Source organism: Talpa occidentalis, unplaced genomic scaffold (genome assembly GCF_014898055.3).
Source record: "Talpa occidentalis isolate TD23 unplaced genomic scaffold, MPIMG_talOcc4v2.1 talOcc4.3, whole genome shotgun sequence".
Classification (NCBI taxonomy): Eukaryota; Metazoa; Chordata; class Mammalia; order Eulipotyphla; family Talpidae; genus Talpa; species Talpa occidentalis.
The window spans coordinates 128,018,938-128,045,742 of NW_023603184.1; the positions used below are offsets into that span (position 1 = coordinate 128,018,938).

General features: G+C 38.2%; 1 protein-coding gene across 3 annotated transcripts in view; it reads left to right on the plus strand.

The window, feature by feature from the left end:
• ADAM23 (ADAM metallopeptidase domain 23) overlaps positions 1-26,805 on the plus strand; it is a 159,433-nt gene that overhangs the window by 18,807 nt on the left and 113,821 nt on the right. For all 3 annotated transcript variants that reach the window (XM_037523920.2, XM_037523919.2, XM_054700020.1), the window contains exon 3: positions 19,596-19,672. In XM_037523920.2, the coding sequence (XP_037379817.1) occupies positions 19,596-19,672 (77 nt within the window). The remainder of the gene's footprint in view (positions 1-19,595; positions 19,673-26,805) is intronic.

Sequence of the window (26,805 nt, forward strand, 5' to 3'; positions counted from 1 at the left end):
TTTTAGATCCACCAACTTGGGATATCATCTTTTGTCTGCCTGTTAAGACACATGAAGCATATGTCATACTATGTTGTGCTCCTTCCTGGCTCGTCCTTACCTCCTGATTTTTATTTGACACATTTTTAATTTTCTGATAGTTGTAACAGGAATTTTATAATAGAATGGACTTGGAGGGGCAGGACTTTGGGTTAGAATTATGTGGTAAGTTGTCTTCTGCCTCTGGGGAGAGGGGTGCACTTGGAGATCAAGAAGAGGTGCAACAGAGTACCTTCCCTTGACAGTTGCTAAGAGCACCTGCTCAGTGTACAAGGCCTGGGGAGGTTATGGTGAGGGGTCAAGAGAAATTTTGTGGAGAAAATAGTTGCATATTTTCCCTTCCATTATTTTTTTTAAAGGTAATTGGGGGCAGAGAATAAATGGCTTATTAGGGTCTTATTCTGGTTGCAATGGGAATCCACTGGATTTTAGACAAGGAGAAACATTATTTTATTTATATTTTACAAAGATCATTCTGGCAGCTTTATAGAAATGGACTGTGGCATGACAAGAATGACATCAAGGAAACCAGTTAAAAGACACTTGTTGTTAAGGGCAGTCACTAGGGTGATTACAGAGGATTGGAAGGGAGTGGATGATTTGGGATATATATTTTACTAGTAGAAACTCCAGATTGCTAATGATTTGAGGGGTGAGTGAGTAGAAAAGGAGAGGAGTTATGGTATACAGAATTGTGGCCCCTCCCCCCAAAAGATTTCACATCATAATCCCCACCATCTGTGAACATATTTCCTCATGGGGCAAAAGAGACATAGATGTGATTACGTTGAGGGTCTTGTGGTGGGGAAGTTATCCCGGGATATCTGGGTAGGCCCAAAGAAATCAAAGGGTCCTTAAAAGAGTTAGGTGTTGAGAAGGAGAAGTGATGATGGACACCAAGCATGAAATGATGGACCGAATGAACCATGAGCCCAAGAACGCCTCTAGAAGGTGGAGAAGGCAAGGAATCAGCCTCTGCCCTACTGATACCTTCACCTGAGAGTCTAGAATTTTAATTTTGGTCTTTTGATCTCCTCAAGTGCAAGATAATGAATTTTGTTCTGTTAAGTCACACTATATAAGGAGATTTGTTACAGTAATAAAAGGAAATTAATGACATGGGTCAAGAATGAATCTAAGTCTTTTTCCTGGGAAATAATGCTATTATTTCCCAACATGGGAAAGGTTGGGAAGGAAAGTTTAGAAGGTTAAGAGAAGGTTGAACCTGTCCCCTTAGGCAGACTGTTGGTTATCTACGTGGATATACTGATGAGCTAGTTGTCCATGGTCATGGGCAGATTGGCATGAGATGGAATGTGAGCTCCATCTCCCACATAGAAGTGGTATTTAGAGACCTGGGATTTTATACCCAGGGAGAAAGCATATTACATTAATCATGGAAAAACAGCTTAGTAACTTCCAAGCAGAGACCACATAGAAATTTACTCTCCCTCATTTCTTACTGTTTAAATTATAGTTGTTTTCTTTTGAGTCACCAAATGACATTTCAAACGATAATAAGAAGCTGCCACTTTGGGAAGAGGAAAAAAAAAAACATTAAGCATCTTTTTAAAAGATCAAATTTCTGGATTGTGGAGAGAGTCACAGTATTCTATTATAAAAAAAAAATTACTTGTGAGCTCATTTGGCAGATTTAAACCTATAGTTTAATTTTGGGAGATTTCTATGGGTTTATTTTTTTTTTTTCAGGTTAGGATTTTTTCTTAATTGAAATATAATTGACATGCATTATTTTGGCTTCTGGTGTTTAAATGAGATGGCATTTGTATATATTGCAAAATGATCATCATAATGTTATTTACCATCTCTTCTTAGCAATTTCTAAATATGCAAAGCCCTATTATTGATTATAGTCCTCATGTTCTATATTACATCTCCTTAACTTACTTATTTTGTAATTGGAAGTTTGTACCTCTTGATTCCCTTCACCCACCCTCCAGCCATCTACCCCTTTGGTATAATCAGTCTGTTTTCTGTCTATGATTTTAGTTTAGCTTAGTTTTGTTTAGTTTGTTTTGTGAAATCTACATGTGAGTGAGGTCATATGGTATTTATCTCTCTCTGATTTATTTCACTTATTACCCTCAAAGTCCATTGATGTTGTAAAAAATGGCAAGATTTCATTCTTTTTCAAGGCTGAATAGTATTTTAAATATCTATCTTTTGATCTATGTCTATCATCATCATCTGCTTGCCTACCTATTTGTCTAAATGTGGTGTGTCTATATCACATTTTCTTTATCCATTCACCCATTGAAGGACACATAGGCTGTTTCCGTAGATTGTTATTATAGATAATATTGCATTGAACATAGGAGTGCACATAGGCACTTATTTTTTAAAAATAAGTGTTTTTGTTTTCTTTGTTAAATACTCAGATGTATAGCTACATGTGGTAGTTGTAGTTTTAATTTTCAGAGGAGTCTCCATACTGTTTTCCATAGTGATCACACCATTATCTTTTCTGTGCATGAGCGTTTCCTTTTCTCTACATTTTTGCCCAAACTTGTCGTAGGTTTTTTTAATTTGATAACAGTCGTTCTGATGTGATATCACGTGGTGATTTTCATTTCCCTGATGATTAGTGATGTTGGACATCTTTTAATGTGCCTGTTGCCCATCTGTATGTCTTTTTTTTTTTAAACAAATTTTTTTTACATTTATTTTTTATTTATACAATAGCTGGGGTACAGGCCAGAGGCACGGGAGGGTGAGAGCATTCACCAGAGACAGAGTGGGGAGCAGAACAGGCAGATGGACCTAAAGCATTGCTGAGGGGAGTAGCGGGTGCGACAGGAGAGGTCTGCTGTGCCATGTGGGTATCTCCCTGGCCGGCCAGGAATTGAACCTGCACTGCAGAGGCTGTGGACAGCTTCACAGTGCAGCGCTCAATCAGCTGTGCCACCAGGGAGGCCTCCATTTGTATGTTTTATTTGGAAAAATATCTATTCAATTCCTCTATAGATATATATTTTTAAGAATCTGTTTCTCATCAGGTGTATTATGTTTGACTTTTGAAAGAAACAAACTCTCCTTTTATTTTTGCATCCGGTGCTTCCTGCTGTTTGCTTTCAAGGGCTTTGGGGACATCCAAAAAAGAAAAAAAAAAAAAGAAAAAAAAGGCTGAAGTTTGTACACAGGCAGAATGTTTAGAGTATCTGTATAAATTAATGTATCTCCTGAACATATAGCTCACAGTTCTCAACCAGGGTGATTTTGTCCTTCCCAGAAGGCATTTGGCGATATCTGGAGTTATTTCTGGTTGTCATCATTGGGAGTAGTAGGAGGCTACTGGCATCTAATGGGTAGAGGCTGGGGATGCAGCCACATACCACAGTACACAGGTCAGCTCCTCTCCCCCATCAAAGACATTGGTAGCCTGAGACCTCAGTAGGTTGAGACCCCTGCTATATATAGAACTTAGATGAGTGGGAACCATTCTCTTTCTGCTCTTTAACAATGGTGCTGTTTCCTACATGAATCAGCTTGTGGTCTGAACTCCAGGACTTCATCCTTTGCTGCCTGAACACAAGTACTGCAACATTCTTGCAGATTCTGTGATTTTTATTGTATAAGAAACTGGCTAATTGAATGTTAACTGAAATGGAAGGCAGAAAGAAAACAGCTTGTTTGAAGTCTTAATTTAAATGGCTTTTTCCTTTTTAGTCTAAGATAATACAGGTTAAATTTGTGACAGCCTTCGACTTTTGGAAAAAATGTTATATTTGTCTATATTTTTATTTTGGACTATTTATCAAGTATTAATGACATCATGTCTTCTCTAATCATGATTAATTAAATACTGCTCTGATCTAGTTATTTCCTTATTTCAGATTAAAAAAATCATCTGAAATAGCTATAACTGAAATGGAATAAAATTGTGAAAATCAATTTTTTATTTTCTGGCACTACTAAAATAGAAGTATTATGATTTAAAAATGTTAAAGAAAATAAGTCTCCTTCTTATAATTTGCTAACTTAAGTAGCAGCCTGAAGAACAGATGTAGGAATTAAGAAATTTGTACAATGTCTGAGTCTTTTCATTCCTAGATTTCACAATGTAAAGTTTAGTTACTAAATTAGTAAGAGACTTTGTGAAACCGACAGTATTTAATTGGATGTGGAATATACCTTAATTTCTGTGACTTATTAAGATCAGGACTCTAAAGTGGGAGATGTTATTAGTAAATAAAAATTAATGAGTATATAATCAGAAAAATTCCTAAATTATGGTATATGGCAATGTATACTTAAAGCAGTGACAGCTTGAAATATTAAAAGTAGTTAAGGTAACATCACACTAGAATATGGAAATGGAATTTCAGGAAATCAGAGATAACTTGTGTTGTTCCTTAGGAATACTTAATACATTCATGCATATGACCCATGTGGTTAGAGAACTAACATCCTCATTTGTTGATCATTCTTTTTTTTTAAGATTTTATTTATTTATGCATGCAAGAACTGGGGTACAGGCCAGAGGTGTGGGGTATGAGAAGATTCACCAGAGACAGAGTGGGGAGCAGAACAGGCAGACTGACTGAAATACACTACTGAGGGGAGCAGCAGGTGAGAGACAGGAGAGGTCTGCCGTGCCATGTGGTAGCTCCCTGGCTTGCCAGGGATCATACTCGTGCTGCAGAGGCAGAGGCTGTGGATAGCTTTACAGTGCTGTGCTTAACCCCTTGTGCCACCAGGGAGGCCCCTGCTGATCATTCTTTTGTAAACTTAACATACATGTATATGGCATATGCAAATGATGCCCATGGACTTGAATGTTTTGGGGGATGTTTTGTAGTGTTTCTATACCCTTCAGGTGCCAAAGTGACCTTCAATGTTTTCATTAAAAATGGCATTTTAAAACCCAATGAATGGGTTGTTTTGTGCTGACTTCTACAACTCTCCCAATCCTCTACATTTCTCCTTTAAGACCTATTTAAAACAGTGTGTTATTTGCTGAATTGTATTCTTATTAGTTCTTTTACTGGATTTTTTTTGTCTTCTGAATGATCATTTACTTATTCACTCATTCATTCATATGCTTAATCAGTCATTCACTTATTCATTACTTTTAATTGACTTAGTCACTCTGTAAATGTTAACTAAAAGATATATCTATATGCCTTATTTCAAAATGCCTACTCCACATCTCCACTTACATATACAATGTCTACATTGAACTTAACAGGTGCCAAACAGAAGTCCTGAATTTCCTCTTCCCCATCTCAATACATTGCTTGCTCCTTCTGAGTATGCAGACCAAAAAATTTTGGAGTTTTCTTTTTCTCTTCTACCTCATCATAACCCAAATAATCTGGAAACAGTAACCCATATGGAAATAACCCATAATTAATCTGGAAATAATCTGGAAACAACAAAATAACTTGACAACTTATTTTTTTTTGAAGATTTATTTATTTATGCATACAATAACTGGGGTACAGGCCAGAGGTGTGGGAGGTGAGAGGATTTACCGGAGACAGAGTAGGGAACAGAACAGGAGACTGACTGAAATACACTGCTGAGGGGACCAGTGGGTGAGTCAGAAGAGGTCTGCTGCGCTATGTGGGCTGCTCCCTGGCCGGGGATTGAACTAGTGCTGCAGTGGTTGCGGACAGCTTCACAGGACATCTTCACAGGCTGCATCTTAACCCCAAGAGCCACCAGGGAGGCCCTTGAAAAATTATTTTAAAGCTGCTTTCAGTCACTCTGTTTTCACTGTCTATCCAGAATCTGATGCTTCTCATTAGTGCCACTGTTACTCTCCTGGTCCAGCCCATTATCAACTCTTACCTACTTAGATTACTGCATCAGCCCCTTCGCTGGACCCTTTGCTTTCTCCCTTGGCTCTCTGCCTTTGTCAAGACAATAATCTGAATAAACTTTTATAAGGAAGCCAGATTCCATCATTCCTCAGCTCAGAGTCTTCAACGACTCATTAAATTTGACTCAGAATAAAGGCAGAGTTCTTACAGTGGGCTCCTACCTTCTGTGTCATTGACTGCTCTTTACTTTTCTAACTTCACTGCTATGGCTCTTTCCTTGACTTGCTCCATGTGACCCAAAGGGACCTGCCTGTTCTTCGCTTAGTTAACATGTGAGTTCCTGCCTTAGGACTTTTTGCAGTTAACTCTTCCATTTACCTGAAGTTCTCTTTCCTCAGATAGCCACATGGCTTGGTCCTTCACCTCTCAGTCTTTGTTCAAATGTCTCATTTTCAGAGTCCTTCACCTTAGTTAAAATTGTCCCCTCTATACTATATACTCCCTAATCCCCTTTGTCGTTTATTTACTTTATTTATTTATTTATACCAATTACACTTATGATCATCTAATTTATTTTAAATTTATTTATTTGTGGATTTTATTATTCTACCAACATATACTAAAAAATGTAAACTCCAAAAATAGTGATAAACACAAAATTATTTGTTGAATGAGTAAACAATTTCCTATATTATGTAGAAGTCAGTGAGGTAGCATATAATCTGAGGAAATAGATATCTTCCAATGTACTATTTTTTGTATATCCTTGGGGACCCATTAATTTCTGCTTTCTCATTTGAAAATAAAAAAGTTTTAATTAACATAGAGTGTTCTGTACATTCAATAAGACCTGTCATTTGCTTACTAAAATAGGCAGGATATCCTGCATAATGGCCAATATTCCAAATGTTAGTTTGAAAAATTGTATGACTATAGACAGAGTTGTTGGCATTTTGCAAAATTCTATGGAAGTTGAATGTTAGAAAAAATGAGACCACATCGGCATTAGCTTTTCCACATCTAATTTTGAGTAAAGTAAGTAGAATGCGTATGATTTGTCTTGAATAAGATTGTGAAACAGCACAATTGTAAGCCTCTATATCAGAAACAGACTTTGATAGTGTTATTTAGGAAGGCTAATAGCACCCCATATTAGTAAAATGGGGAAATTCATTTTTAGTTTACTTCTCAGTTTGGAAATCACTCTCTATCTGAAAGGTTAGAATACATCTCATCCACAGTCATTGCCAAGGTGAGAATTCAGGGCACAGGACAGAGACCTTTTGTCAAATAGCTATGTTTTTGTGGTGAACTCATAAACAGAGTCTGAAAAATCTCTTGGAAGTGAGATTCACCAATGATCAGTAGAATCAAGGTATTTCAAGAGGAGAGCAATCTGGCCTGCCAGGGTCTAGTTAGCCTCCCTTAATTATACATCTTCAATAGTTTATTAGTGAGAGAGAATTGGAAATTAATATTTGAATTTACTCTATATCATTTATGGTTTGCTGAATATAATAATGCTCAAGTGAACTATGAAATTGCTCTATCGTATTTCTCATTTTGTATTTCAGACTCATTCTATTCTTAGCTAATCCTTATGCGATCACCATAAAGGCCCAAGCTTAAGAATCATCTTTTGCCCTAGATAAGTATTTGGATTGCTTTAACTCTACCTGACTATTGTAGCCAGCATTCCAAGAATAGAGTGTGGGGACCAGGAAAATAGGACCCCTCACAGGGTGTGGCCTTACAGAGACTTTTCTTTCAGCATAGTTTTAACATTATATAAAGCAAATTAAAAAATGCTGTCATGTAATGAGTCACAGACATGAAACTTGGAGCTTGGTGTCTTTTGCCTTCCAAAACATATCCTGTTTTATATTCTTTTATTTAAATTATTTGGTGGGTGTTCAATGATTCTGGCTAGAGAGACAAAATATGTTCTCTGTGACAGAGAGAGGAGCACTTCTTGGAGTTGTGCAGTTTGGTGATGTAGGAATTGATGAGGAAAAAGGACAAGGTGAATCATACCTCGGTTACTAGATTAGTGCATCAAATTAAATGTTACTACTAAGGAAGGCAGCAGAAAGAAACCGCTTCCATAGTAACTGTTGTCATAGTTGTATTTTCACTCATCTTTCAGAAAGTATTTGAAAGTTAAGTAATGCAGTTGTAGTGATACTTGTAATGCTTTACCCGTTTTCAAATAACAAAAGCTGTAAAGGATTAGGACTTCATCTCTCTTTAGAATTTGTATTGTCAATTTAATATCTAGCATACATTTATCACTAAGGTAAATGCATAGGCGACATTTTATGTAAATGTTCAAAGATGCTTTGTCAGATAAAGTGTATTTTTACAGAATTCTCCTGGGTTGCCTAATGATCACTAAGGAAATTTTTTACTGTGAATCTTTAAGGCTAAAAAGATTTCCCTCACCTCTTCCCCCTCCATCCCCCATGATTTAGATGTAACGTCTCTTTGTTGACTGGCAATGAAGAATTTTAAAAAGAAACTTTTGGTACAGCTAACTCATGATTTATTTATTAGAATATCTGCTTGATTCTCAACTCTTAATATCCTATTTATTGTCAGTGTCCATCTTTTTTTATAAAGATTTATTTATTTATACATACAAGAATCGGGGTACAGGCCAGATGTGTGGGAGGGTGAGAGGATTCACCAGAGACAGAGCAGGGAACAGAACTGACAGAAGAACCAAAGACACTGCTAAGGGGAGCAGCAGGCGAGACAGGAGAGGTCTGCCGCGCCATGTGGGTATCTCCTCCGTCGGCCGGGATGGAACCCCCACTGCAGAGGCTGCGGACAGCTTCACAGCGCTGTGCTCAACTGCCTGCACCACCAGGGAGGCCCCCAGTGTCTATCTTTTGTCTCTATCAACCTAAGTGCACTTTAAACTGAATAGGTAAGAAAAGGTAGGAAGATGAAACTGCATTTTCTTTAGAATTATTTTATTTATATTTGATTTGTTTGGAAAAGAGCTCTTGGAAAAGATTTGGCCGGAAGTTAAAATTCAACATGATTTTTCCCCCATCACCAGATTGGATAATTGAATGTTGGCCAGATTTCTTTCTGAGTATAAGTTCTGTATTTTTCAGGTAGGTCGTCATAGAGAACAAGGTCAAACAACCTTGTTTCCTTTGCTGGGAGATGCTGTTCTGTCTGTAGCTTGTGAGATGGATGTACTTTATTGGTATTTTGCTTTTGTTTTTGTAATACCCTTCAAAGACGAGGACTTCAGCTTCCTCGTTTAAAGCTAAAAGATTAACAAAATACACTAATTTTTTTTGGTTGTGTATGTGTCCACACAACTTATGAACTTGTGAAATGCTTTATTTTTATTGTTTTAATTCTCACCACACTCCATACTGCAGTGTACTGCTCTAGAGTGGAAGTGTTCTGTTTTACTTGAAAAACATATTTCTTAAGTTTTTATTTGTTAGCAAACATTTAGAAATACTGAAATTTCATCCTATTAATTCACTACTGATCTATCTGAAGTCTATTTTTAAATGCTGAGAAAACTTCCTCATAACTCTTTCTTGGCTCTCTCTACCTTCCACCATTCTTGCTCCTCTAATTAAACACACTTGTTATCCATACCCCACATTTAGTAATTAATCATGTTTAACTTTTATGTGGCATCATGACAAATAATATTTGTCATTTGTATTTAATTGAGTACTGTATTCTGACGCTTTGTGGTCTCTCATCTCACTTCCTTAAATAGATGATAAAAACATTTTGATATAAATACATATTCTTCTATTCTAGATCTTTATAACTGCCTGAGTAGCCCTTATAAGCTAGGTATTCAATGCAAATTAGTTAATGGCTTAATCAATAATCCTGTGAATTGGAATATGTTAGAATGAAACATGATGATATTCTCGCCTAGCTACCAGTTTAAATGCATCTTGGGAAGTAGGTTTAGCAAATTACCTTAATTTGCAAAATTACCTTAATGTAACACTAGCAGTTGTTCCACATCTCGGGAAAATGATTCATATTATTTTAAAGACACGGCAACTTGAATAAGGTCAAAGCATAATACCTACTGGTAATTAACAATAAAAGTATAAAATCAGTGAATTTTTCACAGTATAAATGCACTTTGAAACTTTCTAGAAGGTGATGGGTATATTAGGACAGAACTTTTAAGATGGAACAGACTGATAGCCATTCCAAAAGGTTAATGCAGATTCATTATTTTTTTCACCCCTGTAAAGTCAGGAATGGACCAGTGCAGGTTTTCTGATCCCATGCAGACCGGGTAAAGGAGGAGTCAGAGTCCTCAGTGGGTTTTTGCAGGTCTTTTATTGGGGTTCACCAGGCATATGGTAGGCAGGCCTCCCGGCCCCCAGCAAATCCGCACTCTCTCTGGGCTCTCTGGCGTTCTCTGCTTCTGCTTCTTTGCTACTCTCTTGGCTTCTCTTCGGCTTCTGCTAGCGTCCCCGTGACACCGCCCTTAAAAGCCCAGTCTCAGCCCAGGTGAATCCCATCTACCTATGCCCACACCCTACTCCAGGTGCCCGCCGTCAGGCATGCATTCAGGACCGCAAGGATCCATCATCTATCCTGATGGCAGGAGGGCAGAAAAGCCTGACATTTTTCCTCACCCTACAACCCCTTTCTCCTTCTATTTTGCCCCCTCCTTCCTAAATGATTGAATTTTTTTCTAAGTGGCCAATCTTTTATAGGAACTTTTTCTTACATTGCATATTATTTAATTCATACAGCCTGTTGATAAGTTATTATTATTATTATTCATATTTTAATGGCCAGGATGCCTGAAGTTTGGAGATTTAAGGACTTCTGGCATCAATATCACTTTTTCTCACTGATCAGAAGCAAATGCCTCGTTGTTCTTCCTTTGATATATATTACCTTAGATAAAAGCATCATTTAAGTTCTCTGTGCCTTTTAGACATGTTTTTCTCTTTTAAAGGGTAATAAAAATGTCTTCCCTACATAGTTCACAGGGTGCCATATTCTAGATAGACGTAACAGTGCTCTGAGATGACTAAAACTCAAGAAATAGAAGGCATTGTTACTTTTATTACATGTGAGTCTTGATCACATTGGTTAACACCGGTGTGCAGATGTAGAAGGAATTAAGAACAGATGTAATGAAAATGATCTGTTGATATTTTTTTTTTTTTTGGCCTTTAAAACTCCCAAGATAGGGGCCTTCCTAGGGGTGCAAGGGGTTAAGACACAACCTATGAAGCTATCTATAGCCACTGTAGCACCAGTTCGATCCCCGGCCAGGGAGCTACCCATATGGCACAGCAGACCTCTCCTGACTTGCCCACTGCTCCCCTTGGCAGTGTATTTCAGTTAATCTGCCTGTTCTGTTCCTCACTCTGTCTCTGGTGAATCCTCTCACCCCCCCCAATACTCTGGCCTGTACCCCAGTTCTTGTATGCATGTAAAGGCAGGACAGGACACAGTGCAGGTTTTCTGATCCCATGCAGACCGGGTAAAGGAGGAGTCAAAGTCCTCAGTAGTTTTGCAGGTCCTTTATTGGGGTTCACCAGGCATATGGCAGGCAGGGGTGCTGGCTGGGGGTCTGGGAGGCTGGCAGGCCTCCCAGTCCCCAGCAAGTCTTCACTCTATCTGGGCTCTCTGGCATTGGTTCTGCTGCTTCTGGGCTTCTCTTTTGGCTTCTGCTTCAGCTTCTACTGCTGCTGCTGGCGTCCCCGTGACGCCGCCCTTAAAAAGCACAATCTTAGCTCAGCTGAATCCCATCTACCTATGCCCACACCCTATTCCAGGTGCCTGCCATCAGGCATGCATTCAGGACAAGGATCCATCATCTATCCTGATAGCGGAAGGGCAGAAAAGCCTGATATTTTCTTTATCCTACAATGCATAAATAAATTAATCTTTAAAAAAAATAAAACTCCCAAAATATATTCACATATTTGAGTTTTTACATAAAAAAGATCCACAAATTGGACTTCCATGTTTCTCCAAGCTGTGGGATACATCCAGGTTAGTCATCTATAGAAAATCCTGTGTGATCTAAGACTGTGACTTATTTTCCTTAAACCTTTTTCAATTTAAGGTTGACTATTTCTAATTGGAATTTAATTATTTGGGTTGCTGGATCTGTGTCTCCTATTTTCATATGAAGAGAAAAATCATACTATGCAACCAAGCAAACCAAAGGCTCCCTAGTGAAACCTCTTTCTTTAACAACTTAATGGTTTACCTCAGAGCAGGCCGCTTCTGATGTGGGATTAGCTGGTTCTCTCCTCCCAGTCTTTTTAGTTGGTGAATTTTCAAGTTGATTTCTCAAATACCATAAAATGTCCTGAATCACAAAAGAAGATAGTGGAGAGTCTGTGAACTTTTCCACTATATTTGAAGAAAAAGGAGAAGAAACTTAAAGGATCTATTGCAAAACCACTAAGGGTAAGGGGAAAGCCATAAGCAAAAGATAAAGGGAAAGAAAAATACTTCCTGAAAGGTTATAGTTTTACACAGAGACAACATATATATGTGGTATTTTAATGAAGATGGAATAAGCAATGTTATCACAACAATAAGGGTACCAAAAACAAGAAAATAATTACCTACAGTCCCATCAGCAATGAACTATGTAGCTTTCCCATGATTTCATTCAACAGAGAAGATAGTTTTAATAATGCTGGCTTCAAGCTCTCCTTTCGAAAGGAAGCAATGCTTGAATCCTTCCAGAGTGTCTGCTCAGACCTGCTTGATGGCCCTCAGTGCTTCCTCATCCATTTGTAAAGTATTTTCTTGTCTTATTGACATGCTACTCTGGATATGTTTCCTTTGTTACTTAAACGAGTGTCTCCTTGATGAACTGAATATATCTTTTTTTTTTTTTTTTTTTGGTTTATAGACAATAGTTTGCCGATTCTTTTTTTTTAATTTAAATAATAAATTTTATTTTTATATTCCCCCATACAATTGCAAACCCCCCATTCTGACCCCAATCCCTCCCCTCCCGCTCCCCACCCCCCAAAAAGTGTCTCTGGTTCATAGTTTTTTGTTGATTTTGATTTTCACTTTCTTATTTTCATTTTCCTGGTCCCTTATTTAAGTTTTCTAGATTCCTGCTATGAGTGAGACCATCCGGTATTTTTCTTTTTCTTTTTGGCTTATTTCGCTGAGCATGATCCCTTCCAGCGCCATCCATGTTGCTGCAAATTGCATGTGTTTATCTTTTTTGAATGCTGAGTAATATTCCATGGTATATATGTACCACATCTTCTTGATCCAGTCATCTATTTTTGGGCATTTGGGCTGTTTCCAAAGCTTAGCTATTGTAAACAGTGCTGCTATAAACATAGGGGTGCAGGTGTTCTTTGGAATTGATGTTTCTGTGTCCTTTGGGTAAATACCTAGGAGTGGAATTGCTGGATCATATGGAAGCTCTATGTTTAGTAGGTCCAGAAATCTCCACACAGCTCTCCATAGTGGTTGGACCAGTTTGCACTCCCACCAACAGTGCAGAAGAGTTCCTTTTTCTCCACACCCTCGCCAACATTTGTTGTTGCTAGTTTTTTTAATATGTGCCATTCTCACTGGTGTAAGATGGTATCTCATGGTAGTTTTGATTTGCATTTCCCTGATGACAAGTGATGTTGAACATTTTTTCATATGCCTGTTGGCCATTTGCATTTCCTCTTCAGAGAAGTTTCTTTTTAGCTCTTCTGCCCATTTTTGGACTGGGTTATTTTCTTTGTTGTTGCTGAGTCTCATCAGCTCTTTGCAGATTTTTGTGATCAGTCCTTTATCATTAGTGTTGGGTGCAAAAGTGTTCTCCCAGTTGGTGGGGTTTCTCTTTGTTTTTGTTATTGTCTCTTTTGCTGTGCAGAAGCTCTTTAATTTGATGTAGTCCCAGCTGTTTATCTTTGCCTTCACTATCACTGCTTTGGGTGATGTGTCTGTAGAGATGTCTTTGATGTGCAAGTCCCATAGTGTTTCGCCTATATTTCCTTCTATGTATTTTATGGTTTCAGGTCATATGTCTATGACCTGAATATATCTTAAGATCAGGGAAGCTTGTGGTACATATATACCATGGAATATTACTCAGCATTCAAAAAAGATAAACACATGCAATTTGCAGCAACTTGGATGGCGCTGGAAGGGATCATGCTCAGTGAAATAAGCCAAAAAGAAAAAGAAAAATACCGGATGGTCTCACTCATAGCAGGAATCTAGAATACTTAAATAAGGGACCAGGAAAATGAATAACTATAAGAAAGTGAAAATCAAAATCAACAAAAACTATGAACCAGAGACACTTTTTGGGGGGCGGGAGGGGAGGGATTGGGGTCAGAATGGGGGGGTTGAAATTGTATGGGGAATATAAAAATAAAATTTATTAATTAAAAAAAATAAATAAATAAAATAAAATAAAAAAAAATTTTCTTCTGTTTCCTAAGCCATGTACACTATAGAGTGTACAATAATAAAGTGCATGCTCAGAGGAAGTTGTGCTTTAGGGTGTGAATACCCCTCGTCCTCCAAGATTCTCGTTTTCTACTGGATTATGAAATTCAGTCTCATATTCTGAATTTTAAAAAAGCAAAAAAAAAAAAGTTGTTTACATTTCCCAGGTTCAGTCGAGTTATGAACTAAACATAGTCTAGAACACATAGATACTCTCTAAGTAGAAAAGCATGCTGATTGAATACTCATTATATGTGGGAAGCATTTTTGCATAGAAACAGATATACCCTAGAACTGCCTGCTTTTGATTTCTGTAAATAGTCATTTTTTTGCCCCTTGTTTTCATGTCCACATTATTTCTAATTATTCTAGGATAGGAGTCCTAGAAAACCTGTGTCTCTCTGCTTATGTAATGAATTGAAAGCTAAGCATGTATGATTGACTGATATCATAACATTGCCTAATAAGAAGCAAAATAAGGCCTAGCTGAGGAACCTAATAGTTTTCTAAAGTTATTTAATATGATACCACTAGGTGCCATCTACTAAGAAGGAAAAACAGAAAAACAAAAGCTTATTGTTAAGATGTGTAACTTGTTCTTCAGTGAAGGAGGTTTGTGTATATAATTGAGTTTAGTTGTTTTTGTTTATAGAGCTCCTGTAATTTCCTTGTGCCAGATTCTGATTCAAGAGAAAAATACCAAAGTGCTTTAGGCAACAGCTGTTCTAGCCCTTCAGGGTGGTAATTCTGAGCCCAGGGTTGTGCTCACGCATGTCATGAAATGTGCTGTTTGACTATAAAACCCTGTATTCTTTCCCAGGGCTATTATAGTGACTGTCCTTATTAAAAAAAGTGTTAATTATCAAGTCTGTTTAACAAATATCCCAAAGGAGAAAATAACCCATGTGACCTCGTGTGCAGTTTATGAAGTCTTTTCTGAAGTATTTCTATGATCTGATTTTTAATTATTGAACATATTTGTAGATCTCACTCAAATAAAAAGAAGAGCAATACTCTGGGTAGTCTGTGTATTTCCAGTGAGTAGCAGGGATGCTGGTCAGCTGTGAACTAACACTTAATCACCCATAAAGAGATGATATGGCCGTAGCTTAAACATTTGTACCCATCCCTGCTTTTCTTTTTCATTTTTCTACCATTTGGGAGAAGTGGGCTAATATTAAGTAAAAATAAATAATACTAAAAAATGTAATTTGTAATACAGTAATGATCAGGATTCACTTTATCTCATTTGAAACTATAAAATTGGCCATTATCAAAACTGCATTTTGGTAATGAAAAAATAATAAACTGAATATGGAATCACAGAGATTCCAGGTGTTGTAAGCTATTTTAACTGTGTCTATGATAGCGCAGAAATAACAGGATGATAGGGAAAAGTCACACTTGTCAGGTATTTATTTCTGTATTGAGAAGAATCTGTACTATATATATAAATGTAGCATGTATAGCAATGGGAAAAGAAACAGAAGATAAGAAAAATAACATTCTTACTAATAAATGTAAGATTTAATGTAAGATTTTTAGTAATGTAAGATTTTTAGTCAGATTTTCTATTCTGTAAGAACAGGAATGTTGCTGATGATGTTTGTTTCAGTATATTTGAATCATGATGTCAGTGATGATGATGATGAGACTGATGATAAAGGCACGTGTCAGTGCTGAGCGAGTGAGGGGAATGGACATCTAGAAGAAGGCTTGCTCCATGTGATTGTACACATCACTGAACATGTCACCAAGCCCCTAGTCTCCAGCCTACCTCTTCAGAGCCATTGCTTGACATTTCCTCTGAAAACTATTTTCCTATAGACCATATTCAATCTTAAAAAGTTTTTATCCCATATTCATTTTGTACTCCTGTAAATGTTTTCCCCCACTGCTTTGAATGTCTTTTCTTCTCCTAGCATACGGTTTCTCATTCAGCTTTTGAAATTTTGTTCAAAGCATATTCTGTCAGTGAAGCCTTGGTTCTGGTACCCCCTTAGACACAGAAAGGCTGGCAGCTGTACCTGCTTCCCTAGAGACTTCTGTCTCCTTGTGGGTGAGGGCCCTCCCGGAGGGCCAGCTGTCTTTATACAGAGTGGGACCTGACATGTGGATGAGTGAATGAGAGATAAAACAAAACAAAGGAAAATCCTAGTATTAATGTTAATTGCTAGCTCTTTCATTACATTCTGTTAAACTGAAACTTGTCACATTGACTGTATAAATTTATTTAATAGTGATCAAGATGTATATTTCACACAACTCTGTAAAATAGGGTAAACAGCGGGCCCCCTTATTTGGCAGCAGGGTTTTATTCAGCTTCCACTTGTTTCGTTGCTTATTTGCCATGCAGTGAGGCTGTCAGGCTCTTATTTTTTTTCCAGAAATTTGACACATATCCATTTTTTAAAAGATTTATTTATTTATGCATACAGGAACTGGGGTACAGGCCAGAGGTGCAGGGAGTGAGAGGATTCACCTGAGACAGAGTGGGGAACTGAACAGGCAGACTGTCTGAAATACACTGCTGAGGGGAGCAGCAGGCTGACCGGGGATCAAACTCGTGCTGCAGAGGCTGCAGATTGCTTAAAGTGCTGTGCTTAACCCCTTGTGCCACCAGGGAGGACCCTCTTATTGTTTATAAAGATGCTCAAGGAGGTACATTTATCTGCTCTTTTAGTCTAGGGTGCAGCTACTGAACTTTCCTCTATTGTTTAATTTTCTTAAGAGAAGATATGTCAAGGACCTCTTAATCTCAGTAAGTTTTGTTTTTTTTTTTTAAAGATTTTGGGACCCAGAGCTGAACAATTTCCCCTTATACATAAATTATTCATCAATATAAAAATCTTCATGTAAACATTAATGCTTCAGAACACAGAATGAACTTAGATTAAAGGCAATATAATATTTGTATTAGATGGAGGTTCTGCTGCAGATGAGAGAGGCCACACTTGACAAGAGAGAAATTTCTTTCTCTTTCATGTAGTTGTCTGTATGCAGAAAACCCAGATCAAGTATAATGAACCTGTTCTACATGGTTATTAGGAGTTTGGAATGACATCCCATGGTACTAGAGATCCAGGTGCCTACTTTTTCATTGCTTTGTATTTAAATTTTAGTATTTATTAATTCCTTTCTGTTTTATTTATTGATTGGTATAGAGTGATTGTCAACCATTTGTGCTTGACAAAAGTAGAAGTCATAGTTGATAGTATTTTATATGTTTGCATGACCAAGTAGTATTGACAATGAATATTTGGTTAATTCATTGCAAGTGCATATATTTGACAGAAGGATTGTGAACCCACAACTCTTGGCAAGACCTTTAAGTGATCAGCTGTGCAGCTCACCTTCTGCGGTGGGGTGGGAAGTAAGTACAGATCATGGTGGAAACCGAGGACAGAGGTTCATTCCCAGAGTGTGTGCATAGGAGCTTTATAGAAAGGAATGCAGTTGCATTGCCTTTGAAGGATATGTGCAGTTTCAATAACTGAAAATGGAGAGGGACAGAGATACATGGGGTGGTTTTGGGTTAAAGGTGGGAGTGGAAACTGGTTGTGGTGCACTAGCACTTCCAGATGATTTGTAACACCTACTTGCCTTAGGAATGAAGTTGGGGGAAGAATGTTCGTGAGTCAAGGGAGGGAGTGAGGGGTGTAGGTGTTAAATTTATCCTGTCGCTTTTTTTTTTTTTAATAAGATGATGAAGGCGAGTTTTATCTGGGATAATACCTTGACAAAATGTCATTGATTTGTTAATTTACATTATTCCAGTCACTTCTGTGAGCTCTACTAATCTTCAGCATCAGCACCTAGTAAAAATGATTCCTGTTCAGATGAGATTATTTTTGTATCTTTGAGTTAAGGCACGATAATGATGGGATCTATAAATGTGTGACTTTTGAAGGGCCTGCTTCTAAGAGCTTTCTGAAGTTAAAAGGTTGTGCTGTCCCATTTTATGTCACATTCTGCTGATCTATCACTTAAAGAAAGTTCCAATTCCTGATGAAGAGCAGAGCTCTGACATGATTTTTCACTTAGGTGTGCAGAAAGAATTGGATAGCTTTGTGCACAAAACAGGCTGAAATCAAGCTTTAATTAGCAGACTTTTGCATTATTCATCATGGTCACTTTGAAATCCAGCTAAATATGCTCTGGATTTTCATCATGAGGGGTTTATTTTAAAGTACTGGTTGTGGGCCTCCTTGGTGGCGCAAGGGGTTAAGATACAAGCTATGGATCTATTTGCAGCCACTGCAGCACAAGTTCAATCCCCAGCCAGGGAGCTACCCACATGGCACAGCAGACCTTTCCTGACTCACTTGCTGTTCCTCTCAGCAGTGTATTTCAGTCAATCTGCCTGTTCTGTTCCCCATTCTGTCTCTGGTGAAACCTTTCACCCTTTACACCTCTGGCCTGTACCCCAGTTCTTGTATGCATAAATAAATAAATCTTTTAAAAAAATAAAATACTGGTTGTATTTTATCAGTTTCTAAAACTATGACAGTGAGTAATATTCCATTGTGTATATGTACCACATCTTCTTGATCCAGTCATCTATTTTGGGGCATTTGGGTTGTTTCCATAGCTTACCTATTGTAAATGGTGCTGCTATAAACATAGGGGTGTAGGTGCCCTTTTGAATTAATGTTTCTGTGTCCTTTGGGTAAATACCTAGGAGTGGAATTGCATCGTAGGGAAGCTCCATCTCTAGCAGGTTGAGGAATCTCCACACAGCTTTCCATAGTGGTTGGACCACTGGAATATTACTCAGCGATGAAAAAGATAAACTCACACTATTTGCAGCAACATGGATGGAGCTGGAAGGGATCATGCTCAGCGAAATAACCCAGAAAGAAAAGAAAAATACCAGATGGCCTCACTCATAGCAGGAATTTAGAAAACCTAAATAAGGGACCAGGAAAAAGACTAATTATAATAAAGTAAAAACCAATATCAACAAACAACTATAAACCAAAGATGCACTGCAGTGGGGGGAGGAGGGAGTGGGATCAAAACAAGGGAGGGAGGGAATTATGTGGGGACTATAACCAAGATGAAAATGCATACATTTTGCAAAAATGAAAAATGATGTAAAAATATATAAATTTAAAAATAATAATAAAAATAAATTAAAAAAACTATGACATTGTACCTAGTCTCTAAAAAAATGAAGTATTATATAATGATCCATTAAAAATGAATCAATCCATTAAAATTTGTTATTAAATATAATTTTTGATGTCATTATAATTAGCTTTGTAGACAGGAAAATAAGCTAAGGCTCTTTCTGTCTTTTTGAATTCCTAGGCTGTCCATCTGGCCCAGGCAAGCTTCCAGATTGAGGCCTTTGGCTCCAAATTCATTCTTGACCTCACACTGAACAAGTAAGTATTTAGTCACAAACCTGTTTAGGAGCAAGTGCAAAAATCTTTACTTCTTTGGTACTGGTTTAGTCTAAATAATGACTGTTGTTGAAGCAACTGACATTTTCTAGCCAATTATGTATCATATAGCACTTAAAGACAAATATCAAAACCTGTACAATGAGTGTCTTTTTTCTTCAAGTAATGTTAATTAAATCTTAGCTATAATTAGTTATTACTATATGTAAGAGGCATGATAAATTAAGGACTTATGTAAAATTAGATTTCAGTCTAGAAATTTTTCCCATCTTATCTTTTATTCACAATTCACATACCTTTATAGATTAAGAACAAAGAAAGAGATGATTTGCTAACATCTATTTTGTAAAGGTTCTTTGCTTCATGATTTGCTCTAATGTATTTTCTTAGAAAATTTAGTCCTCATGAAAATTAACCTGATTTTTCTCTGAGTATGTTTATTTTGCTGAGTATGTTTATTTTGCATAACGTATGTGTTATGTTGATACTTAAATGCTATTTCCTATTAGTACAGATGTCCTTATATTGAACATGAACAAGAGCTGTTGACTTAAGCAGGGATCTTCGGCCTCCAATAGAGCTAGCAGTGAGCCTTTGGACAAGAGATTTCCTGTATGGTTTTCTTTAATTTAAGGAACTCTAGTTCCCTCATTTTATATTCTCATCAGTATTTTGACCAGGACTGCATCTTTACAAGAAAAACACCACATAATGCTACCAGACACTATAATGTAGGTGACTGCAGTCAATATTTGAGAAATTGCAAATGACTGTAAAGAACAGCTATTAAATTTTCTGTATACAAAATTCTATGAGCTCTGCAGAAACAAAATGCAGACTCAGCTTGTGCCTTACTCAAGTGTTATTGCGGTACTAAGTCAGAATGAATCAGCAGAACTCAGAATTTCCTGTGTTCAAGGTATTGCAGGTTTTCCTCTTTGAGTCTGCTGAGATTTGGTTGAGTTCCTTTTCCTCCTGCTGTGTCAGCAGTGTGCCCGCCTAAGAGATGTACCTTGCCAAATCTTAGAGTATGTTGAGCAGCAAGGTATGGCTAAATTTAGTCTGTTAAGTCCTCTGTCCCTTTAACTCTCACTGCAGTGGAGACTGTCCTTTCCAGATTGTAGTTTGGAAATAGTAACCAAAATTTCTATGTGTTTGGAACATTAAAACATCCCTTCCATAGCAGAGTCTCCCAACCAAGTGATTGAAATAAGGTCATATGAGAGGTCCAAGGCAGTTAGAGGTCTGGAAACACCTCTCTTTACCACTAATATTTAACATGCAAAGGAGTCAAATTGAGTACCTAGTATGAACAATGCTTACCTTGAGGAGTTGATTGTCCAGTCAGGAGAGGTTGATAGATTAATATATAATTTTAGAAGAATAAAGCTTGTTGTGTTGGGGTAAGCATGGAGTGCTAGCATAGTGCTAGGGAGAAGCAACTCTTTAGGAGTGTGAAAAGGCATCTTGGAAAAGGTGATGTTTGAGCTAAGTCTTGGAGAACAAGAAGAAGGGAAGTATTGAGGATAGAGTGGTGAGAGAAGATGGAGAATTTTAGATAGTGTGTGCTAAGAAGGCAGGGCACTGTAACAACACAGCATCTTTTGATGAATTTCATGGTAAATTGCAAGGTTGAGGCAGAGGGTGATGTGTCAGGGGAGGTAAGGCCAGGGACATGGAATTCACTTTTTGGAAGATCTTTTTGTCAGGCTCAAGTGCTTGGCCATTATCCCCTAGACTGTAAAAATGGAAGAAGAGAAGTAAGCAGAAATTCTGTTCTCAGGAAGTGCTAAGAGGCATGGAGAAGGAATGTTTTTAAGAATCCTTCAGTGATAAAGTCAGAAGGTTTCGTAGATGGGGTAGCAAAGCAGAGAGAAGAGTTCAGGCCACTGGGTGGGGACCCTTAACAGGATACCTGGATGAAAGGTGGATTCCAGCTGAAATGGGTAGCACTAGGGAACCAACAGGTTAAATGGTGAAAAGAAGAGAATGTGAAAATCAGAACATGTTTGTTTTAACAGAGTTTGAGGCACAGATGAAGCCATGTCTAGGAGGCGGCTGGATATAATAGTCTGAAGCTCAGGGAAAGTGAGGTAGAATTGGAGATAGTAGATTTGAGAGTCATTTCCATATAAATGTTAAATGATAAACATGGTTGTGAATGAGATTGACCAGGGAGCATGGGTAGAATAAAGATAATGTAAGTTGGGAATATCATTAGGAATTGAAGAGAGAGGGAGAAGTCCATGAAGGGACAGAGGATAAATGAAGAGGGAAATGAGTGGAGAATCAGGAGAATGTTTAAAGTTTCAAAACAGAGAGGTATGAACTACAGCATCACCCGCAGTAGAATGATCTAGTAAGGAGCAAAGGTTATCTTTGGATTTGCCAATGAAGTAATTACTTGTGGTCTGAAGGCAGCAGTTTCAGTGAGACGCTAGTGTTGGAAATTAGCTTACAGTGCATTGGCAGTGAATGAGAAGAGGTGATTGGAGACAGTAAGTATCCATGGGGATGGGCTTGGCTCAGAAATCAAGCAAGCTAGGGTAGTAGCTAGAAGCATGGCGGTCATGGCATACATGGGGTAACAGAGCAACTTAACAGTTGAGAGATGGAGCTGATAAGCATGAGGGGTTGGAAACAGAAGGGAGTAAGTCTGAGAGCACAAGGTCAGAATTGGGTTTTGAATCAGGAGTGACAGTTCATTCCAATACTTGTATAAAGGCATTAGCATATTACGGTTAGAGATTCAACCTGCAGGTGAAGGAGTAGAATTGTGGCTATGTACCACTGAAGATCTCTTCTGGAAACAGTATTTATTGTCCTAGAGACTGGGATGAAGAAGGAGGATGGACTGGAACTTGAGGAAAGTGAAAGTTTTGGCTAATTGCTGAGAGGCATGGATAAGGATGCTTATCAAGGTCATATTAAAGAATTTATAAGCACTCTGAGTGTGTGTTAGTCTTTGGTTCGTTCTTCCTGATGATGTAGTGTGTGAGGGAAGGAAGCAGAGTGTGGTGAGGGCCACTGGTGTCTTCAGCAAATGTTTATTGGGAATAACTATAATCAGAACTGTATAATTGTTGAGAGCAGAATTCCTAGAATCAAAAAGACCAATTTTTGATTCTTGGGACTACTGTTTCCTTACTGTATGTGTGACCTTGGGCAGTTTTCTTAACTATTTTTGTAAATAACTATTTTGTAAAAAATAGTTTTCTTAACTACTTTTGTAATTCACATACCATAGAATTCACCCCTTTAAAATATACCATTCAGGGGCCTCCCGGTGGCGCAGCAGTTGAGCACTGGGTTGCGAAGCTGCCCACAGCTTCTGCAGCGCCGGTTCGATCACCAGCTGCTCCCCGGCCACCACCAGAGGAGGGTCCCACATGGCGCGCAGACCTCTCCTGCCGCCCACTGCTCCCCTCAGCAGTGTACTTAGGTCCCTCTGCCTGCTCTGCTCCCCGCTCTTGCTCTGGTGAATTCTCTCACCCTCCCGCGCTTCTGACTGTACCCAGTGCTTGTATAAATCAATCAATCAATCAATCAATCAATCAATCAATCAATCAATCAATCTTTTAAAAAAAACTTTATAAAAAAATAAAATAAAATATACCATTCAATGGTTTTTATTATGTATGTGCAGAGAGATGTGCAATTATCACTACCACCTAATTCTGGAACATTTTTATTGCCGCAGAAAGAATCCCTGTACCTGTAGCAGGCCCCTCTCCCTGAGGCCCCTGGCGTCCTCTCATCTGCTTTTTGTCTCCATGGATTTGCTTATTCTGGTGTTTCGTATAAGTGGATTTATACGACTTGTGACCTTTTGGTATTGGCTTCTTTTACTTAGCATAATGTTTCCAAAGTTCATCTATGTTGTAGCTTAATAATAGGTGATTGTAAAGTGATTGTTTGGATATATTCTTAACTTCTTTAGCTTTTGTTTTTGTTTTCCTCTTAAACTGTAGGTTGTTGTAGGGATTAAATGAGATAATGTTTACTAGTTGGAACAGCACGGTGAATACTATGGCTTGAAGACTTAACTCCCAGTGTGACTCTAGTTGGGATAGCGCCTGTAAGGAGGTAATTAGGTTAAATGATGTCATGGAGGAGCCCTCATCTGAGAAGATTTTTTTTCCTGTTTTTATTTTTATTTTTAAAGATTTATTTATTTTTTTATTATTATTTTTTAATATTAATTTTTTTTTTTTACATCATTGTTCATTTTTAAACAATGTTTGCTTCCCCAAACCCCTCAGGTGCAGTCCCCATAGAGTTTCCTTCACCAATGCACCCGTGCACCATCACCTCAGTCCCCTGTGCTCCTCCCTCCCTCCCTCTGATCCCTCTCCCTCCTCCTCCCCTGCAGGATGTCTCTGATTTATGATTGTCCATTTTTGCTTTGTTGTGTTTTGTACTGTTATTATTTTTTACACTGATGTCTTATTGGGTTCCCCTATATTTCTGCTAAAAGTGAAACCATCTGATATTTTTCTTTTTCCTTCTGGCTTATTTCACTGAGCATAATTCCTTCTAGTTCCATCCATGTTGCTGTGAATGGCATGAGTTTATCTTTTTTGATTGCTGAATAATATTCTATTGTGTATATATACCACATCTTGATCCAGTCATCTATTTTTGGGCATTTGGGTTGCTTCCACATTTTACCTATTGTAAATAGTGCTGCAATAAACATAGGTGTACAGGGGTTCTTTTGAATCAATGTTTTTGTGTCCTTTGGGTAGATAGGATAAGTAAGTGTTTTTATAAAAAGAGACCAGGAGCTTGCTTTCTCTCTGCCATGGGAGGACACAGCAAGAGGATAGTGATTGGTGAGCCAGAGAGAAGGCTTCAAAGGAATTAAGTCAGCTAACCTCTTGTTCTTGGACTTCTAGCCTTCGGAACTGTGAGAAATAAGTTTCTGTTGTTTAAACTACACTGTCTATGGTATTTGTTATGGTACTGTAAGCATATTAGTAATACTCTCCATAAATATTTATATTTATGATTATTATTATTATAGCAAGTTCATCACTGGGCTGGGTATTGGGGGATTCAGCACTGAAGAAGAGGGTCCCTGAGCTCATGCTGGTTATGCTCTATTGAGACCAGCACAAGTCTTTCCTTCAGTTTCAGTTGTATTTGTTTCTGACTTTTTAAATGTGAAGAGGGTGGTGTCTGACGTGATTTTTTTCCCTGCTGAAAATAGACTGAAGAAAAAATTGGAGACCATTTGAAAGGCTTATGGTTGAGATGCATTCGAAGTAATGAACACTAAAAATTCAGACTACAGAGTTCGGTTGAGTTGAAAACATATCTGTGAAACATTTGGTTTTTCTCCAATTGTCCCCCAACTGTCCCAGATATCCATTAAAGAACGTGACAAGTCTTGTAAGTCATTGAATATTTGGACACCTGACTTTCCAGGCCACCTTATTTTGTCTGATGTGAATGCTCAGGACATCAGCATGCTCTATTGTTTATTGTGAACTGAAATCCCTGCAATCGGTCTAGCCTCTGCTTGGTACAGAGAACGAAGAAGTCTCAGGAAGCATTAGATATAAAGGCTTTTTGGTTAATAAGGCAGCAGCTTATTCCTAAAAGAATACTACTCTAGTGAGAGAATGTGGGCATCTCACATATCTCTTCTGTACATTAGTCTTGAATGAGGTCTGGGAGAGCCCTGATTGGGTGAAATCAAAGTCAGACATTGATATTGCATGGCTGTAGTGAAAAATGGAAGATAGTAAGGATTTTGCTTCATTAGGGACCAAGTGAGCTGAGAGAAACAACTGTGATATTGGACAAGACATTGGAGGAAATTCTGAAACTAAGCTAAAATAATTACTTATGTGTAATTACCAGTTGCATATGGTTTGCATTCTGTATTGCAGTAAGCAGAGAGACCTGTCATGAATGGGCTGCCTTAAGAGAAATGTAGAAGTTCATGGATGAACAAATATGCTCATTAGCAGATGCTCTTCTCTGTCTTTCCCTTTCCCTTGGATAATGAGGATAGCACTGGAGATGTGTAACTCTGTAAGGAAGATACTATTTGCTCCTATCCCTGTGTTATCTCAGCACTCTGGAAAGAGGACCCTGTGCAACCTTTATGCTTTCTTAGGAAGTTCTAATGAAGGACCCCCCACACCCTTTTCTATACCTTTGCTTATTTCTCTCTACAGGGAAGAACAGTTGGGTAGTGCCTGACATCCACTGGCTCATGAGCTCGCTCCTTATAGGGTTATGTTACCTAAAATGATGGAATCAGGTTTTGTCATGTCCTACACTAAAACTTACCTGCTCCTGGACAAGGTGGGAACTCCCTTGGTGCTTCTAGACTCCACTCAGCAATCAAAACAAACATCCAGGTACCTGCTGTGATTGTTCTAGCTCTGCTTGAAACTGGGCAGCTTGGCTGAACCAGCAAGTCTGCAGGCTCACTGGAAGGCCCCTTTAGTTTAAGGTTCTGGCCACATTTTCCAGTCTGTAATGATTAGGAAATTTATATTTTAGGGCTAAACTTTGTCCTATTTGACTTCAACCTTTTGGCTAGAATCTGGGATAGTAAACAACAAGACAATTCTTCTGTAATCTCCAACATATCCCTGGGAGAGGCACTGCTAGATCTGGGTAATGTCTAGTTAAGACTTTGGGATACATATAGATGGTGTAGTGTACCTGTAGGTAGTGACTGCAATTGCTGTTGGGTCACCAGGAATCTCAAAACAGGAAATTGATGTAGCAGCCCCAATTCAGACAAGTCAACAGTGGAGCCTGACTTGTGTTCCCTGGCTGATGAATCCCTTCTTCCTTCATTCAACCTTTATTGAGCGTCTAGTTTGTGTAAGACACTGTGCTGAGCAGTGCAGGGAATTCAGAGCTGTGCAAAATAATTCTTTCTCTCCAAGAGCACATGTTTGAGAAATGATATTAAAACAATGGTGTTAAAACATTATAGGAAGTGCCTTGTGACATCTTAGCACTGAGGGAATGCTTTATGGGGAATGTGGGTGGGATTTGCTGTTGTTTTTAAAGGATGCTCACCTAGTTTGGTTCTCCTGGCCACCCATGCTGAGGCAGGCATTCCTGGAAACACCTTTAAAGAGTGA